At 41.3% G+C, this 17,543-nt stretch overlaps 2 protein-coding genes across 4 annotated transcripts; both read left to right on the top strand.

The window, feature by feature from the left end:
• The first annotated feature begins 2,423 nt into the window (after positions 1–2,423).
• Positions 2,424–10,945, top strand: LOC110534762 (uncharacterized). Of its 2 annotated transcripts, none has more exons than XM_036953937.2 (7): positions 2,424–2,843; positions 2,946–3,049; positions 3,455–3,518; positions 3,681–5,448; positions 5,758–5,802; positions 8,504–8,648; positions 10,484–10,945. In XM_036953937.2, the coding sequence occupies exons 1-4, from the start codon at positions 2,549–2,551 to the stop codon at positions 4,769–4,771; spliced, it is 1,554 nt and encodes a 517-aa protein (XP_036809832.2). In that variant the 5' UTR covers positions 2,424–2,548; the 3' UTR covers positions 4,772–5,448; positions 5,758–5,802; positions 8,504–8,648; positions 10,484–10,945. The 2 variants fall into 2 exon arrangements, with proteins under 2 accessions (XP_036809832.2, XP_090044013.1); XM_090187887.1 differs by having other exon boundaries at positions 2,432–2,843; positions 2,926–3,049.
• An 840-nt stretch (positions 10,946–11,785) lies between these two features.
• Positions 11,786–17,116, top strand: LOC110497283 (uncharacterized). Of its 2 annotated transcripts, XM_090187889.1 has the most exons (3): positions 11,786–14,612; positions 14,717–14,780; positions 14,962–17,116. In XM_090187889.1, the coding sequence occupies exons 1-3, from the start codon at positions 14,607–14,609 to the stop codon at positions 16,068–16,070; spliced, it is 1,179 nt and encodes a 392-aa protein (XP_090044015.1). In that variant the 5' UTR covers positions 11,786–14,606; the 3' UTR covers positions 16,071–17,116. The 2 variants fall into 2 exon arrangements, with proteins under 2 accessions (XP_090044015.1, XP_090044014.1); XM_090187888.1 differs by lacking the exon at positions 11,786–14,612 and having other exon boundaries at positions 14,702–14,780.
• Positions 17,117–17,543: the final 427 nt, after the last annotated feature.

Raw genomic sequence — 17,543 nt, 5'->3', positions numbered from 1 at the left:
TTAAATGATCAACTCCAAACCAACATTGATATGTTCAGACGGGCCCTACTTAGATTGCTTGTCAAAAGATTTGATACTATATATACACATACAATTGGTAGAAATGAACATGGGGTTTGAATGAGACCATAGGAATACAGAGGTAGCTATTCAAAATGGTCTTGCTACATGACCAACTTTAAAACATGAAGGCTATCCTAACTTCACTCATTAAGATCTTTATCAACTACAGATTTGCATAAAATAACTGCACCGTTCAACCTAGGGACACCAAACCAGCTTTCACATGTTCAGGCTATTCTAAATTCAAAATATTGAACTGGTATCAACTACAAATATATAAATTAGCACATCAATCAAAAGCTACAGCTCTTTGTCGGAGTTTAGTGACCAAAAGTAGCTAACTAACGTCAGCTCTCATGTCTCATCATTGAGCCGCCTATGGAGACAATTCTATAGATACTCAGGCAGAGGAGCGCATGGTGCAGCGCAGGAAGCAAGGGACAGACCGAGATCAGCTATTGATACTAACAAAAAGTTACTGTGTTGAGCAATCGGGCGCTGGTAGGGCCTGAACGTCACCGGCATGGGTAGGGCTCGGCCTAAAATGTAATGTATTTCTGCTTTTCTTTTCATTCAAACTTCTAAACACTTTCCCAATAGGTTAGACAGAAACTTAGTGTATGATGTCGTCCTCTACGTCACTGCTATTCAAGCTGAAATGGTGATCACTGTTAGCCTAAATAGTTTATTTATTAGATACAACTACAGCTAGCTTTCAGTAGGTCTACATACAAACCTATTATACATAGTTCAACTACCACTAAAATACTTTTAAAGATCTGTCAACACTAGATGTGTCATTTCCTCCCCAAATAATAGCCTAATTGTTTCTAATTCCTTTTGAGTTTCTCCCTTCCACCACAACGGCAAGTCTTCATATTCAGAAAGGAAAAAAGTTGCAGAACCATGATATATTTTCTCTCGCTTCAACAAGACTGCATTATACAACAGATCACAACCAGAAACAAGCATGTTAGCAAAGCTTGAATGAATGACTGGATATGCAGCAGGGAAAACGGCAGGGCATCTGGCTAAAGATGCACGGCATATTGCCAACAAGACAAGTCCAACATAATATTTGAGTTTCTGACTTTGAACAGCAGACTTGTGAGTTTCCTACAATTCGTTGTACTGTTTGATCATTATATCATCATTCAACAAAAATCTAACTTGATTTACACTGAATGTTTTACAAAAGTAAATCATGCATTTATTTATCTGAAACCCGAGCATGGATGATTGAGTTGCTTTGCTTTCCTTCGAGTGTTGTCCACATGATCCAGCCTTTTGTTACCATTGTCTGACAGAAGATAGACAAAGCTTTCTTCTTCCAGTTTTCACTCAACTACTGTAGTTTAGACATTTTTGTGATCTAACTGCCCCACAATCCAAAGAAATCAGGTTTATATAGTAGTCTATCAAAGTAATCAGACCAATTTGTTTTACTACATTTTAATTGATTGTACTATTTGCTTTAAATAGTAAAGTGAAACTTGAGCTTCCACTACCACAAAAATACTTTAAAAGCTAAAGCAAGCCCCACAACATTACTTCATGTGAAGTTACCATCTAGTTAAGTGTTTTTGTATTTAGTGTCATTTATTGTAAAATCAAATCTCCTAAATGTTATTTACACTGAAAAAAAATATATGAATGCAACAATTTATAATATTTTACTGAGTTACAGTTCATATAACTGCATTTATTCACAGTCAACTGAAATAAATGCTTTAGGACCTAATCTATGGATTTCACAGCTGGGAATACAGATATGCATTTGTGGTTAACATACCTTTAAAAAAAAGAAAAATTGTGCTTATGGAACATTTCTGGGATCTTTTATTTCAGCTCATGAAACATGGGACCAACACTTTACATTCAGCATTTATATTTTTGTTCAGTGTAGTTGTTTATCCATTACTCAGGACTCTCTGAAATCCTATTAGCTATTTATTCATTCTATATTCTGATATTTAAATATTTCTACTGTTATATTGTTCAGAATTAGAATGCATTCTCAGTGCGGTGCTTCAGTTAGTTTTGAGACTACTAACCCTTAGCTTTCTCTCTTGATTGACTTATTTTTAACTGAAGGAATATATTTATTCCTTTTAAATTCAGGTTGTATGCGCATTCTGTATTTGTGTACTTAATCATTATTTTTGGAGGTCAGTATTTTTTTGATTCACTTAATTGAAAGTCAATGAAGGCTGATAAAACAACATTTGATTCCTTTCAGTGGCGGATACAATGTGATACAGCAGAAGGTGGCAATGTTGGAAGTTCGAACCAACATATATCGTGTGTGTAACCATCATTTTATTTTGAAAAGCCAACCCTTATTCTAAAAAAAGATCCAGGAAGTAGCGTAACAAACGAGATGTGTGTGAAGTATACGCTATATGGTGTGAGCTGTGTCGTCTCATGACGTTGACTGAATACCCAAATGCAAATTACTTTAACATAAGTGTTTAACATAAAGGACATGTACGATACCGTCGCCTTTCATGCTCAGCTAGCCTCCATCATTGAGGTTTTGGCGAATGCAGCCGTTACCGAAATCTGCAAACTTGTAGATGATGGCCATGCTGCTTTACGTTTGGAAATTTCCCATAGTCAGAAAGAAATCGATAACCTGCGGAGGAAGCTGGTTTTGACAAAATTCCAGAATTCTCGACGAAGCGCAGAAAGATTTGGACCCCTGCGACGCACAGTTCACAGGCGCGTTGACAGCGGTCATATTGTTCGGGGAAGAGGGAGCTTCGTAGGAAAGTCAACAGGTAGAGATGGATATTGTTTGTTTTTTAACCTTATTTAAACACGTTAAAATAATTGGTAATGTATAACATAACGGTTGTGGAGGGTTCTCTTTTCTGGTGCAGTGGAAAATCGTCTTGACGACAGCGATGGAGGTAACTTTATGCAGGACGTCACCAACTGGAGAGACGCAGGACTCACAGGGATAGACCAGGATGGGGGCATGCAGGTCAGTTGACATAGACACAGTAAAATTGATCATTTATGTTTGCATAATTCAAGTGGTGATGGGATTTTTATTTTACCAGGTAAATTGACTGAACACATTTTCATTCACAGCAAGGACCTGCGGAATAGTTACAAGGGAGAGGAGGGAGAATGAATGAACCACTTGTAAACTGGGGATGATTAGGTGGCCATGATGGTATGAGGGCCAGATTGGGAATTTAGCCAGGACCCCTACTCTACGATAAGTGCCATGGGATCTTTAGTGACCAAAGAGAGACATGACACCTGTTTAATGGCCCATCTGAAAATATGTTGGGTGGCGGAATGTCCCTAATCGTTTTCTTCTCATATTTAAAATGTTGGGATATTTTTCTAATAAAATGTTCCTGGTGTATACAAAACACAGACGGCAGAAATGCAAGAGGCACCTCTTATCAAAATGGAGAACTTTCACACCAGCAGAACAGAAGGTATTTTATTAAATCTATCCAATTTACACTTTGTTGAGTAAAGCCTTTATTGCAGTATTTGATAAACGTCTTAGTCATAAGCCATAACTATTAAATAAGGCAAAGAAGAATCAGTCTCCACTACAGGAAGCTGATGCTGTGCTTTACGTTGACACATTTCAGAGATTGTCCAACCAGTCAGTGAGAGCAGTGAGAAGATCATTGTGGCAGAACCAGGTTCTTCATCCTCTACTGAACCCACAGACCTTCTGGACCAGCAGGGCAACAGACACAGAGCTCCAGACACCTCACTCAATATAGAACCTGAAAACCAGACGTTCCAGCATCCAGCGTCACAATACAACAGAGCAAGACAGGACCATCAGGTTGCTGAGAGTGTGACCTGGGAAACTGACCATCAACCCATAGAATACAGCCTGTCCCAATGGACAGAGAACCAAGAGACTGACAACCCAACTGTGAATGCTCCTCACAATTTAGGGCCAGACTCCAAAAGGCTGTCTGAACATCCAGAGAGGAGAGGGGTGCCTGGTAACTCTGGGGTCTACATGTCTGCTTTGGGCTCTCTGGACTGGCTGCCTGATGTGGTGCTGGTGGACTCAGTTCCCATTAAAGTGGAGGCAGATATGAGTTCAGAATGGAGCATAACTGGCCAAGAGTTGACATCTGGAGACATCTGTTCAGAAAGCAGACAGCTTGTGGACAACAGAGGAAGAGGGGGAATGGAGTCTGGACAGACAAAGTGTCCCCCTGACACTCAACATGCAGAGCAAGGGACAACTGTAGGATCAAGGTCCAAGATGCCGGATTTCAATGGACTGTCCACCAAAAACAGCTTTTCATCCCCAAGGGTTACTCTCCACCAGGTTCCCCAAAGAAGGAAGCCAGCACCCTTCCTGAATTTCAGAGGCTCCACTTCTTCATTGAAAGTCATAGAAAAGCAGCCACAACAGCTGACGTCTCACTCCACCCAGAGGCAGCTCCGGTGCAGCCTCTGCGGAAAGCTCTTCCACCAGCCGGCGAACCTGCGGAGTCACATGCGGGTCCATACAGGTGAGAAACCGTACGGCTGCAGCCACTGCACCAAGCGCTTCTCCCACAGCCACCAGCTGAAGATGCATGAGAGGGTGCACACCGGAGAGAAACCGTTTCAATGTGTCTACTGTGGGAAGTGCTTCACCCAGTCTGGCCACATGAAGAAGCATCTCCTTGTCCACACTGGTGGCAGGCCACAGGACGTTGGGCTGCCCTGAGGGGAGTTTTTCTACACCACGTGACCAGACCAGAGAAAAACTGGTCTTCCACCCTAGTTGTAAGGGGAATGGCTCCACACTACTGGGGTTTTCATATGAACACTGGGTCCATGTGTTTTTAACAGTTTGCATAGATACCACATTGAACGTTGTGTGTAGTGGTTGTGTTTTCAGTTCAGCTGGCTTGATACTTGGTCCAGAGTGAACTGATAATGTATATTATTAAAGGTGAAGATTTTAAACATCACATTTTAGTCAGTTAGCAGACACTCTTATCCATAGCAACTTACAAGTGCAATAAGAGTTAAGTACATTGCTCAAGCCACATCAACAGATTTTTCAGCTTGGTTGGCTTCGCAATTCCAACCTGTGACTTTTCGGTTACTGACTCAAAGCTCTTAACTGCTAGGCTACCTACTGCTAGGCTACATCCTTATGAATTTGTTACCAATAGTATTCATATCAAACAGCAGTTACGAGTTCAGGAAGCACTGGACAGGTGCCTAGGCGAGCGAGGTCTGTTGGTGGTCGAGAGCTCGTTGCTCGTTTTTACTTGGAAGAACAGAGCCGGGGAGGAGGAGGGAGGCGCAGGGTTCCCAGATGCCAGAACACTCCTGGGTCTGGAAAAGGACCTGGCGACCCAGCAGTTGCAAGGAGAGAGAGTGCTGACTGGAATGGTAAGCTGCCAATGTTTGTGATACAGGGTTTAACATGGTTGGATTTGTAGAGAGTTCAGTAAAGCCGTATTGATCCCCCTCTACCCTTCCCATCACATTCTGCCTCGGAAAACACTTTTCTATTCACAGTTGCAATGAGATTTTGAGTCCCAGAATTAGAATGAATAGAATTAGAACCCATTCAATTCAATCAGAATTCTCTCTGGTTTATTCCTTTCCATTCTGACTGTTTTGAGCAGGCTAGACAGGTTAGGATGTGCACCAGCATTCTAGACCCAAGCTACTCACTCATCTCTCATTTATTCCCAGAATCCCCACAGTTATCATGTTCTGGGGAAACTTCATCTCCTGGAGGTAAGTACAGCTCCTGTAGATTTATCTTACATAGAACAACCAGAAAATCACTTTCCTTTCCTAATATCAGCATTTGAAACCGCTCACTTTGTTTTGGATTCTCCATACATGATTCTACTGAAAACAACGTTTAGATGACCATTCATTTAATACATATACTTATATAAGGATGATTCCTCACAAAACTAGAACACTTTTTTTTTTCATGAAATGCAATCTGTAGAATGTTCCTTTGGAGGAAGGATTGTTGGGATATATTTGACATTTAACTTAAAGCATAGTTGAAAAGTATTTAATTGAAGTTGGAATATTTGTTGCTATGTTGTTGCCTTAGGTCTCTCTTTATGTTGTCTCTTGTCGCAATGTTTTTTCTTATATTTATGTGTTATATATACATATATATATATATATATATATATATATTTACAATTTTTAATCCCAGCCCACGTCCCCGCACGAGGTCTTTTGCCTCACCGTCATTGTGAATAAGAATTTGTTCTTAACTGACCTGCCTAGCTAAATAAAATAAATACAAAAAATAGTGACATTTTGGCCTTACCAGGCCTCCTTTAAGAGTAAATATTTCAGTTGTAGGTGTTACAAAGCAACATTTGGTGTCATATTCAACTTTACTGCTTGCTCTGTTATATGAGTAGTATTTTGATTGCAATAACACATTTTTGACATTCTTTTTACACGCTTCAGCACTCGGCGGTCCTGTTCTGTGAGCTTGTGGGGCCTCCCACTTCACAGCCATTGTTGCTCCTAGATGGTTTCCACTTCACAATAACTGCACTTAAGAGTTGAGCAGGGCAGATATGTGATGAACTGACTTGTTGGAAAGGTGCCATTCTATGATGGTGCCACATTGAAAGTCACTGAGCCCTTCAGTAAGGCCATTCTTTTGCAACTGTGCCTATGGAGATTGTATACAAGGGTGTGGCTGAAATAGCCAAATCCAATCATTTGAAGGGGTGACCACATACCTTTGTGTGTATATATAGTGCATTATTTCCCATGTTTATAGCCAATAGGCTATAAAGGCCAGGGGCAGTTGTGTAATTCAAATAAAACCAGAGAGGAAGAGGCGAATTTGTAAGACAAGAAGACATTGCAAGATGCAGATTACCAAAACAGAGCACGCTTCTGCCTTCTGCTTCTCTCGTTCACGCTGGCCTGCCTGTCTCTTCGCTAATGATGCTAGTTAGTGTGTGTTCAGTCTTTGGTCTGTTGCGTGAAGAATATCCTAGCCAATTCATGGCACCGATTTTTACAGTCAGTCTTGCTGGTACGAGGTAGTCTACTCGAACTTTTTGTCTCATATGAAATTTTAGTAGACTTCCGGTAGCCTGCATCGATTACGCTTTTCAGACATAATGGAATGTGACCCCTTCAAATCCCGTCGGCTACTGCATGTTTGTTTCTCTGTCTGTTAGGGTAGGTATTACACTATGGTTTTTAAAATACCGACACGAAACCTTATCTGGTGATATGAATGGATATTTTATTTGTCTGTAAAGGAATGCCATTATGCCGCTTCTGAAGCAGGACTAAGATCCATCACTATGCAACCAGAACTATCAATCAAATAATTGCTGCCTGCGCGCAGTCCACTCTCCTAAAAAAACTGACTAACGTTTGTTAAATACCGTAATTTACCGAGACATGTTGTAGAAATAAAACGCATCTAGCTACCATACCATAAAAAAAGAAAAATCAGCGATGTTTATTGTTGTCTGGGGAAAAAAATACAGTACATTTTACACCGGAGCAGAATTATACTGGCTGAAAAGGTACAGACAGACCTGATGCGGCACTTTTTTTTTATAGTCTGAAAAGTTATCAATTGGAACTATCTGTAGCTGCGTTCTACGTCTGTAAAGGGTGGCTGTATATATAACTTCATTTGCTGGCCCTGGCGGTCATACATAGTTAATAGGACCATTATTCTGCATTGTAAATGAACGTGTTATTTTATATATTTTTTTCTTATCGTTTTAACGGAAAAACTATATAAAAAATGGCCATTTAAACATTGAGCAAAATTGTCCAGTTGTCACATCCCTAATTCAAAGTATACTATTTTTTTTTGTTGGGCTTATTTTTTTACAATTATTGTCAAACGTACTTTACAGGAAAATCAAAGTTGTGGTAGTTTTACATTTATGTCCCATTTTATACAGATAAATTGGCAATGTATGTAACCAATCACAGCCCTCCTTTTACGTCCATCATTGCACATCCTGCAAATCACTAGCAGAGGGCGACCATTTTGAATCCAATTTCACATTCACGCTCTTGGAAATACTTAAAAATGTCATCATAAAAGCAGCAGAGATCCCACTCTGGATCTTTGGTATGCACCGACAAATTACATAATATGGAGTCTTGCAGGAGTCCTGGGTAAGCAAAATATCACAAATATTCCAACAATAACTTTTTTTTTTTTTTTAAGATGTATGTCAACAATACTTCCTCCAAAGAACCCTTCCATGGATTAAATTGAGTGAAAATCCCCTAAATAATAATTTTGTGAGGAATCGCCCATAAATGTTTGACATGTAGCCTACCTAGTGACTACCTATCCTCTTTTTATATATTTATATATAAAACATAACTGCTTTAGGGACCAATGACAAACACTTAATCGATATAGGCAACTAAAACACTGAAAGCATTGAATTGATTCACTTGCTTGCAGCTTCTGGAGTCACTGGTGTGGATCCTCCGGAATGTGTTGCGTGTGGATTGGAAGACAGGCTCCTGGAACCTGTCTCTGGACTGCAGAACCTTACTACACACCATCTTGACAAATAAAACAAATCAGGACATTCTCCACAGGGAAGGTTTGTAACCACGATGACATACAGTGCCTTCGGAAGGTATTCAGACCCCTATAGACTTTTTCTACATTTTGTTAGGTTACAACCTTATTCTAAAATGGATTAAATATAAAAATGTCCTCAGCAATCTACACACAATATCTCATAATAACAAAGCAAAAAAACAGGTTTTTACAAATGTTTGCGTATTTAATCAAAATAAATAAGTATTCAGACCCTTTGCTATGAGACCCGAAATTGAGCTCAGGTCCATCTTGTTTCCATTGATCATCCTTGATGTTTCTACTACTTAATTGGAGTTCACCTGTGGTAAATTCAATTGATTAGACATGATTTGGAAAGGCACACACCTGTCTATTTATAGGCCCCACAGTTGACAGTGCATGTCAGAGCAAAAACCAAGCCATGAGGTTGAAGGAATTGTCCGTAGATCTCAGAGACAGGATTGTGTCGAGGCACAGATCTGAGGAATGGTACCAAAACATTTCTGCAGCATTGAAGGTCCCCAAGAACACAGTGGCCTCGATCATTCTTAAACGGAAGAAGTTTGGAACCACCAAGACTCTTCCTAGAGCAGGCGCCCGACCAAACCAAATTGCCAGGTCGCAATTGTAAATGAGAACTTGTTCTCAACTTGCCTACCTGGTTAAATAAAGGTGTGAAGAAAAAAAAAACTGCGCAATCATGGGAGATGACCAAGAACCCAATGGTCACTCTGACAGAGCTCTACAGTTCCTCTGTGGAGATGGGAGAACCTCCCAGAAGGACAACTATCTCTGCAGTACTCCACCAGTCAGGCCTTTATGGTAGAGTGGCCAGATCGAAGCTACTCCTCAGTAAAAGGCGCATGACAGTGCGCTTGGAGTTTGCCAAAAGGCACCTAAAGTCACTCAGACCATGAGAAACAAGATTCTCTGGTCTGATGAAACCAAGATTGAACTCTTTGGCCTGAATGCCAAGTGTCACATTTGGAGGAAACCTGGCACCATCACTACAGTGAAGCATTTTGGTGGCAGCATCATGCTGTGAGGATGTTTTTCAGCAGCAGAGACAGGGAAACTAGTCAGGATCGAGGCAAAGATGAATGGAGGGAGCAAAGTACAGAGCGGTCCTTGATGAAAACTGTCTCCAGAGTCCTCAGGACCTCAGACTGAGGGCGAAGGTTCACCTTCCAACCGGACAATGACCGTAAGCACACAGCCAAGACAACGCAGGAGTGGCTTCAGGATACATCTCAATGTCCTTGAGTGGCCCAGCCAGAGCCCGTTCTTGAACCCAATCGAACATCTCTGAAGAGGCCTGAAATCAGCTGAGTAGCCACGCTCCTCATCCAACCTGACAGCGCTTGAGAGGATTTGCAGAGAAGAATGGGAGAAACTCCCCAAATACAGGTGTGCCAAGCTTCTAATGTCATACCCAAGAAGACTTGAGGATGTGGTGAAGGTGCTTCAATCAAGTGCTGAGTAAAGGGTCTGAATACTTATTTCAGTTTACATTTTTATAAATTAGAAACATTTCTAAAAACCTGTTTTGGTTTTGTCATTATGGGGTATTGTGTGTAGATTGAGGGGGGGTGAATAATCAATATTTGAATAAGGCTGTAACCTAACAAAGTGGAAAAAAGTCAAGGCAATTGTTTTTCATTTATTCAGAATTTCATGAACCATGTGTTTCCCCCAAAATCTTACAAATATCATTGTATGTCAAGACTGCACACAGACACCTCAGTGTCTGTGTCCCATAGACCTAAGATTCTTTACTTGTGCATTCATATTCCATGTATTCCATTCTGGTTTGTGTCTGATAATCTATTCTGTTCTGTGTTTCCTGAACCCCAGTCGTTACTGAAAGGAGGAGAAGCCAGTACATTGTGGTTACAGGTTACTGTGAAGGACAACATGAACCATTATATGCTCACCACATGCTTGCTGCGCTACCTACACCCATATTACCAATGTTGTTATTATTACAAATGTTTATTTGTATTTACAATTGTAATTTATTGTAAAAACAAAAGGCAATGTTTAGCTATTACCCAGGACAATAAGAAATCCCATTGGCTATTTAGCCATTCTATAGCCAGATATTTAAATATTTATACTGTTACATTGGTCAGCGTTAGAATGCATTCTGAGTGTGGTGCTTCGGTTAGTTTTCAGACTACTAACCCTAGCCTACTATTCAATTGATTTACTTTAAATTGAAGGAATGTATTTATTCCCTTTAAATTCAGGTTGTATGCTGATTCTGTATTTTTCTACGTGAACCAAATAGTAAAATAATCATATTTGGAGGACAAAGTGTTTGTTTTAATTAACTTCATTGAAAGTCAAAAGGCTGATTTTTGTAACATTTGATTCCTTTCAGTCGCTACAATATGATACAGCAGCAGGTAGCAATGTTGGAACTAACATAAGTTGCGTGTAACCAATCTTTATTTTGAAATCTCACCTTTATTTTGAAAAACGATCCACTAAGTAGAAGACATTTTTTTGTTTCCGGAACAAAAATAAACAAAAAAGAGAACCTGCGAGAAGCTAGCCACAATAAGGACTAGCCACAATAGTGGAATTTACGGGTTGTCTTCAAAATAAAAGCTCCCATTTGACTGACTTCAAACTGATACAAGTGGATTCCTTGGGTGCGTATGTAAATTCACTCTGGCTATCTACTCTGATTTCAGAACACTCTCGTTCGAGTATGCCAGAGCACAGAATAACTGAGGCTACTAACACGCAACACTAGTTGAATATGACGGGTGTCAGTAAAGGTTGACAAAAACCATTATTCAATTGTTGCTAGCAGCACTGTTAGTCACTAATGCTCTAGATAACATGAAAACAGCCTAACTAGCTCTGCTCGGGTTAGTAAAATGGTCAGAGTGAGGTGGTTTCTCATTTGTGTCTGGAAGTAGCTAGCAAACTAGCCAACTTTAGCCAGTTTGCTTCTGTGCTTGACTGCAGTTGTGAGGTCAGAAAGCTCGGATCAACCCCACTCCTCGGCCAGAAAGAAACACTCTGAATTTACAAATGAACGATCTGACAACACTGAATTTGAAAACGGCTCAGAGCGCACTTTGACACACTGGAGGTCATTTACGAATGAACGATCTGACTACACTGAATTTGAAAACGGCTCAGAGCGCACTTTGACACACTGGAGGTCATTTACGAATGCACCCATTATTTTGACTAGATAATGCTAAACAAGTTATTATTGAGAGTCACAACTCTCTTTTATAAGAAAGCCCTGTATACATTACAATAAAAACAGAATAATAAAACAGGTGTATGAAACTAATTCAGCGCACAATAAAATAAACATGTAATAATAGGTTGGAATGTTATATAAATTCAACAAAAGAGAATTGTTATTTTGATAAGAACAAAAAACAGTTAATCCCATTGTGGATGTATTAGACTAGAATTGCATTGGGGGCATACTTATATGCACTGTACAGCCTTACCTATTCATCTTGGGTCCATGAAATGGGTTATCAGCCTACTAAGTGACACCAACAGATTACAATTCTGACGAGTTTACACATATATTAGCATTGTAGCGCATATTGTGGGACTGAAATGAGCCACATTAAGCTCTAAGTAGGCTAATACCCCATTGCAATATGAACAGTACCTGTCAAGTTTGGACACACCTACTCAGTCAAGGGTTCTTTATGTTTTACTCTTCTCTGAGTTGTAGAGTAATGGTGAAGACATACTATGAAATAACACATACGGAGTCATGTATTAACCAAAAAAGTGTTAAAACAAATCAGAAATATATTTTAGATTCTTCAAAGTAGCCATGCTTTGCCTTGACAGCTTCACAAGGTAGTCACCTGGAATGCCTTTCAACTAACAGGTTTGCCTTGTTAAAAGTCCATTTGTGGAATTTCTTTCCTTAATGCATTTGATCCAATCAGTGGTGTTGTGACATGGTAGGGGTGGTATACAGAAGATTATTAGAAGACTATTTGGTAAAGACCAAGTCCATATTATGGCAAGCAAAGCTCAAATAAGCAAGGAGAGATGATAGTCCATCGTTACTTTAAGACATGAAGGTCAGTTAATCCGGAAAATTTCAAGAATTTTGGAAGTTTCTTCAAGTGTAGTCGTAAAACCATCAAACGCTATGATGAAACTGGCTCTCATGAAGACAGCCACAGGAAAGGAAGACCCAGACGTACCTCTGCTGCAGAGAATAAGTTCATTAGTTAACTGCACCTCAGATTGCAGCCCAAATAAATGCTTCACAGAGTTCAAGTAACAGACACATCTCAACATCAACTGTTCAGAGGAGACTGCATGAATCAGGCCTTCATGGTCGAATTGCTGCAAAGAAACCACTGCTAAAGGACACCAATGAGAAGAAGAGACTTGCTTGGGCCAAGAAACACAAGCATTGGACATTAGACCGGTGGAAATATGTCCTTTGCTCTAAGGAATCCAAATGGGAGATTGTGTTGGTGTGGTTCCCACTGTGGGTCTGGTGACAGTCAGTGATTTTATTTAGAATTCAAGGCACACTTAACCAGCATGGCTACACCAGCATTCTGCAGTGGTACTTCATCCCATCTAGTTTGTGTTTAGTGGGACTATCATTTTTTTTAACAGGACAATGACCCAAAACACACCTCCAGGCTATGTAAGGGGTATTTGACCAAGGAGAGTGATGAAGTGCTGCATCAGATGACCTGGCCTCCACAATCACCCAACCTCAACCCAATTGAGATGGTTGGGGATGAGTTGGACTGCAGAGTGAAGGAAAAGCATCCAACAAGTGCTCAGCATATGTGGGAACTCCTTCAAGACTGTTGGAAATGTCTTATGAAGCTGGTTGAGAGAATGCCAAGAGTGTGCAAAGCTGTCAAGGCAAAGGGTGGCTACTTGAAAGAATCTCAAATATAAAATATGTTTAGATTGAACACTTTTTGGGTTATTACATGATTCCATGTGTTATTTCATATATTTATTGTCTAAACTATTATTCTACCATGTAGAAAATAGTAAGAATAAAGAAAAACCCTTAATGGGTAGGTGTCCAAACTTATGAGTTCGCCCCTAATGCAATTCTAAAGTATAATACATCCACAGTGCGATTTAAACAGAGTCACTTTTTTTATATCAAATTAACTAGCTATTTCATCTTAAGCATTATCTAGTCCAAATATGTCATGATTACAATATTTGTCACCATTTGAATTACTTCCAATTGCGGACATTTATTTTGAAGGCGAACAGCAAATTCCACTGTTGTGGAAAATCCTTATTGTGTCTAGCTCCACAGATAAAAATATATTTACGTTTGAAGCATACCGTGTGAACTTTGAGGACGTTGATTGAACACTGCAATGCAAATGACTATAACATAAGTGTTTAAATTAGACATAGTGCCAAGAACATGACCGATACCGTCGTCTTTCATGCTCAGCTAGCCTCCATCATTGAGGTTTTGGCGAATGCAGCCGTTGCCGAAATCTGCAAACTTGTAGATGATGGCCATGCTGCCTTACGTTTGGAAATTTCCCATAGTCAAAAAGAAATCGATAACCTGCGGAAGAAGCTGCTTTTGACAAAATACCAGAGTTCTCAACAGGGCACAGAGAAATTCGGAGCCCTGCGACGCACAGTTCACTGGCGCGACACCATTCGTGTTGCCCGAGCAAGAGGGAGCTTAGTAGGAAAGTCATCAGACAGACTTAGATATTGTAGTTCTTTTAAACCATATTTCAACACTTTAAAAATAATGGTCATGTAGAATATATTGGATATTGTAGTTAACAAACATATTTCAACACTTTCAAAATAATGGGTCATGTAGAATATGTAACGTTTATAAGGGTTTGTGTTTTCTGGTGCAGTGGAGAATTGTTTTGCCGACAGTGAAAGGGGCAACTTAACGCAGGATGTCACCAACTGGAGAGATTCAGGACGCACAGCGACAGACCAGGATGGGAGCATGCAGGTCAGTTGTCATAGACATGGTCAAATATATGATTTGTTTTCTCATATTTCAAATGGTTTTGGGGATATGTTTCTAATAAAATGTTCCGGATGAATACAAAACAGATGGCAGATATGCGAGAGGCACCTCTTATCAAAATGGAGAACCTTGACACCAGTAGAACGGAAGGTATTTTTGTGCAACCTATCAAATCTATGCAGTTTACACTTCATGTTAAGTAAAGACTTAAGTGTGTATTGCAGTATTTTATTACCTTCTTAGTCATAACCCATAACTATTAAATAAGGCAAAGAAGAATCAGTCTCCACTACAGGAAGCTGATGCTGTGCTTTACTTTGACACATTTCAGAGATTGTCCAACCAGTCAGTGAGAGCAGTGAGAAGATCATTGTAGCAGAACCAGGTTCTTCATCCTCTACTGAACCCACAGACCTTCTGGACCAGCAGGGCAACAGACACAGAGCTCCAGACACCTCACTCAATATAGAACCTGAAAACCAGACGTTCCAGCATCCAGCGTCACAATACAACAGAGCAAGACAGGACCATCAGGTTGCTGAGGGTGTGACCTGGGAAACTGACCATCAACCCATAGAATACAGCCTGTCCCAATGGACAGAGAACCAAGAGACTGACAGCCCAACTGTGAATGCTCCTCACAATGCAGGGCCAGACTCCAAGAGGCTGTCTGGACATCCAGAGAGGAGAGGGGTGCCTGGTAACTCTGGGGTCTGCATGTCTGCTTCAGGCTCTCTGGACTGGGTGCCTGATGTGGTGATGGTGGACTCAGTTCCCATTAAAGTGGAGGTAGATATGAGTTCAGAATGGAGCATAATTGGCCAAGAGGCGACATCTGGAGAGGTTTGTTCAGAAAGCAGGCAGCTTGTGGACAACAGAGGAAGAGGGGGAATGGAGTCTGGACAGACAAAGTGTCCCCCTGACACTCAACATGCAGAGCAAGGGACAACTGTAGGATCAAGGTCCAAGATGTCAGATTTCAACAGACTGTCCTCCCTAAACAGCTTTTCATCCCCAAGTATTACTCTCCTCCAGGTTCCCCAAAGAGGGAAGCCAGCCCCCTTCCTGAGGGGCTTCCTTCCTGATTTCACCATAAGTACCACTTCTTCATCGAAAGGCATAGAAAAGCAGCAACAACAGCTGACGTCTCACTCGTCCAAGAGTCAGCTCCGGTGCAGCCTCTGTGGAAAGCCCTTCCCCCAGCCGGCGCACCTGCGGAGGCACATGCGGGTCCATACGGGGGAGAAACCGTACGGCTGCAGCCACTGCACCAAGCGCTTCTCCCACAGCCACCAGCTGAAGATGCATGAGAGGGTCCACACCGGAGAGAAACCATTTAATTGCATCTACTGTGGGAAGTGCTTCACCCAGTCTGGCCACATGAAGAAGCACCTCCTCGTCCACACTGGTGGCAGGCCACAGGACGTTGTGCTGCCCTGAGTGTTCCAAGGTGAAGTTCCGACTAGATACAGATCTAGGATCAGCTTCCTCTTCCCCAATCCTAACCTTCACCACTTGTGGAAAAAGATGCTAAACTTACCCAACATCAGCATCTAGGGGCAACTTCACACTTCTCCACCCGGCGTAATGATAGGCAGTGCCAGGAGTTTTTCCTCACCACATGACAAGACCAAGGAAAAACTCCTGGCCCTAGTTGTAAGGGGAATGGCTCCACACTACTGGGGTTTTCATATGAACACTGGGTCCATGTGTTTTTAACAGTTTGGATGTTTTCCACATTGAACACGACCCTCTGTGTGTAGTGGTTGTGTTTTCAGTTCAGCTAGCTTAATGCTTGGTCCTGAGTGGATTGATAATGTATAAGTTATTACAGGTGAAGATTTTAAACATCCTCATGAATTTGTATTTGTGCAGTGGTGCACCAAAGAACAGCATTTAAGAATTCAGGAAGCTCTGGACAGGTGCCTGGGTGAGCAAATCCTGTTGGTGGTTGAGAGCTCGTTTCTCGGCTCTTCTCTTACATGAACGCAGGAAAGAGGAGGAAGGTTCAGGGAAGAGCGCAACGGTGACCTCTTTTCTGGACATCGACATGGCAGAAGAGCAAAGCGACAGTTTCACGGACACCAACACAGTCCTGGCACTGTAAATGGACATGGTGACCTAGCTGGTGCAGGTAGAGAGAGTGCTGACTGGAATGGTAGGCTGTCAGTGGTTGGGTTTATAGAACTATCTTCATACCCCTTTACCTTCTTCATCATATTCAGCCTCGGAAACCATATGCTGGTTTTTGAGTCCCAGATTTGTAATGAATTGAATTTCAACCCAATCAATTCAATCAGAGTTCTCTCTGTTTTTTTCCTTTCCATTCTGACTGTTTTGAGCAGGTTTGACAGGTTAGGATGTGCATCATCACTGTAGACCTGAAGTCTTCAACCTTTCCTTGCCCAGGGATCCCCGCCCAGGCGATCAGGAGAATGGCAGGGAGAAGTTATCAACATTTTAAAATAAATGTAATTTTTAAAGAATTTTGACCTTGCCACATTATAATTGGAAGAGGAACTCTAACATAGCCTATAAGCTAGACCGGTAACTCCTAACACATTTTCACTAAGAGCTGCTGTTTAGCTGGTTAAACAAAGGTTAGCCGTGTGTTGGCAAAAATGAAGTCAAGAAAGCTTACCAGCAGCACTTGCCTCACTGTTGGCCTATTGACTGGTGGATGACTGACTGGGGGACTATTGACTGGGGGACTATTGACTGGGGGATGACTGACTGGGGGACTATTGACTGGGGGATGACTGACTGGGGGACTAGTGACTGGGGGACGACTGACTGGGGGACTATTGACTGGGGGACTATTGACTGGGGGATGACTGACTGGGGGACTATTGACTGCGGGGCTATTGACTGGGGGGCTATTGACTGGGGGGCTATTGACTGGGGGGCTATTGA

This window comes from Oncorhynchus mykiss, chromosome 10 (genome assembly GCF_057628025.1).
Source record: "Oncorhynchus mykiss isolate SJ-2025 chromosome 10, ASM5762802v1, whole genome shotgun sequence".
Taxonomy (NCBI): Eukaryota; Metazoa; Chordata; class Actinopteri; order Salmoniformes; family Salmonidae; genus Oncorhynchus; species Oncorhynchus mykiss.
Note: the sequence above shows the minus strand (reverse complement) of the source record. Positions and strands in the feature narration are given on the sequence as shown.

Coding starts and splice junctions, on each gene's coding strand:
- LOC110534762 (XM_036953937.2), top strand. CDS start 2,549: ATGTACGATACCGTCGCCTTTCATGCTCAGCTAGCCTCCATCATTGAG. Junction 2,844..2,945: donor CTTCGTAGGAAAGTCAACAG/GTAGAGATGGAT, acceptor TTTCTGGTGCAG/TGGAAAATCGTCTTGACGAC. Junction 3,050..3,454: donor ACCAGGATGGGGGCATGCAG/GTCAGTTGACAT, acceptor TACAAAACACAG/ACGGCAGAAATGCAAGAGGC.
- LOC110497283 (XM_090187888.1), top strand. CDS start 14,702: ATGAATACAAAACAGATGGCAGATATGCGAGAGGCACCTCTTATCAAA. Junction 14,781..14,961: donor TGACACCAGTAGAACGGAAG/GTATTTTTGTGC, acceptor GACACATTTCAG/AGATTGTCCAACCAGTCAGT.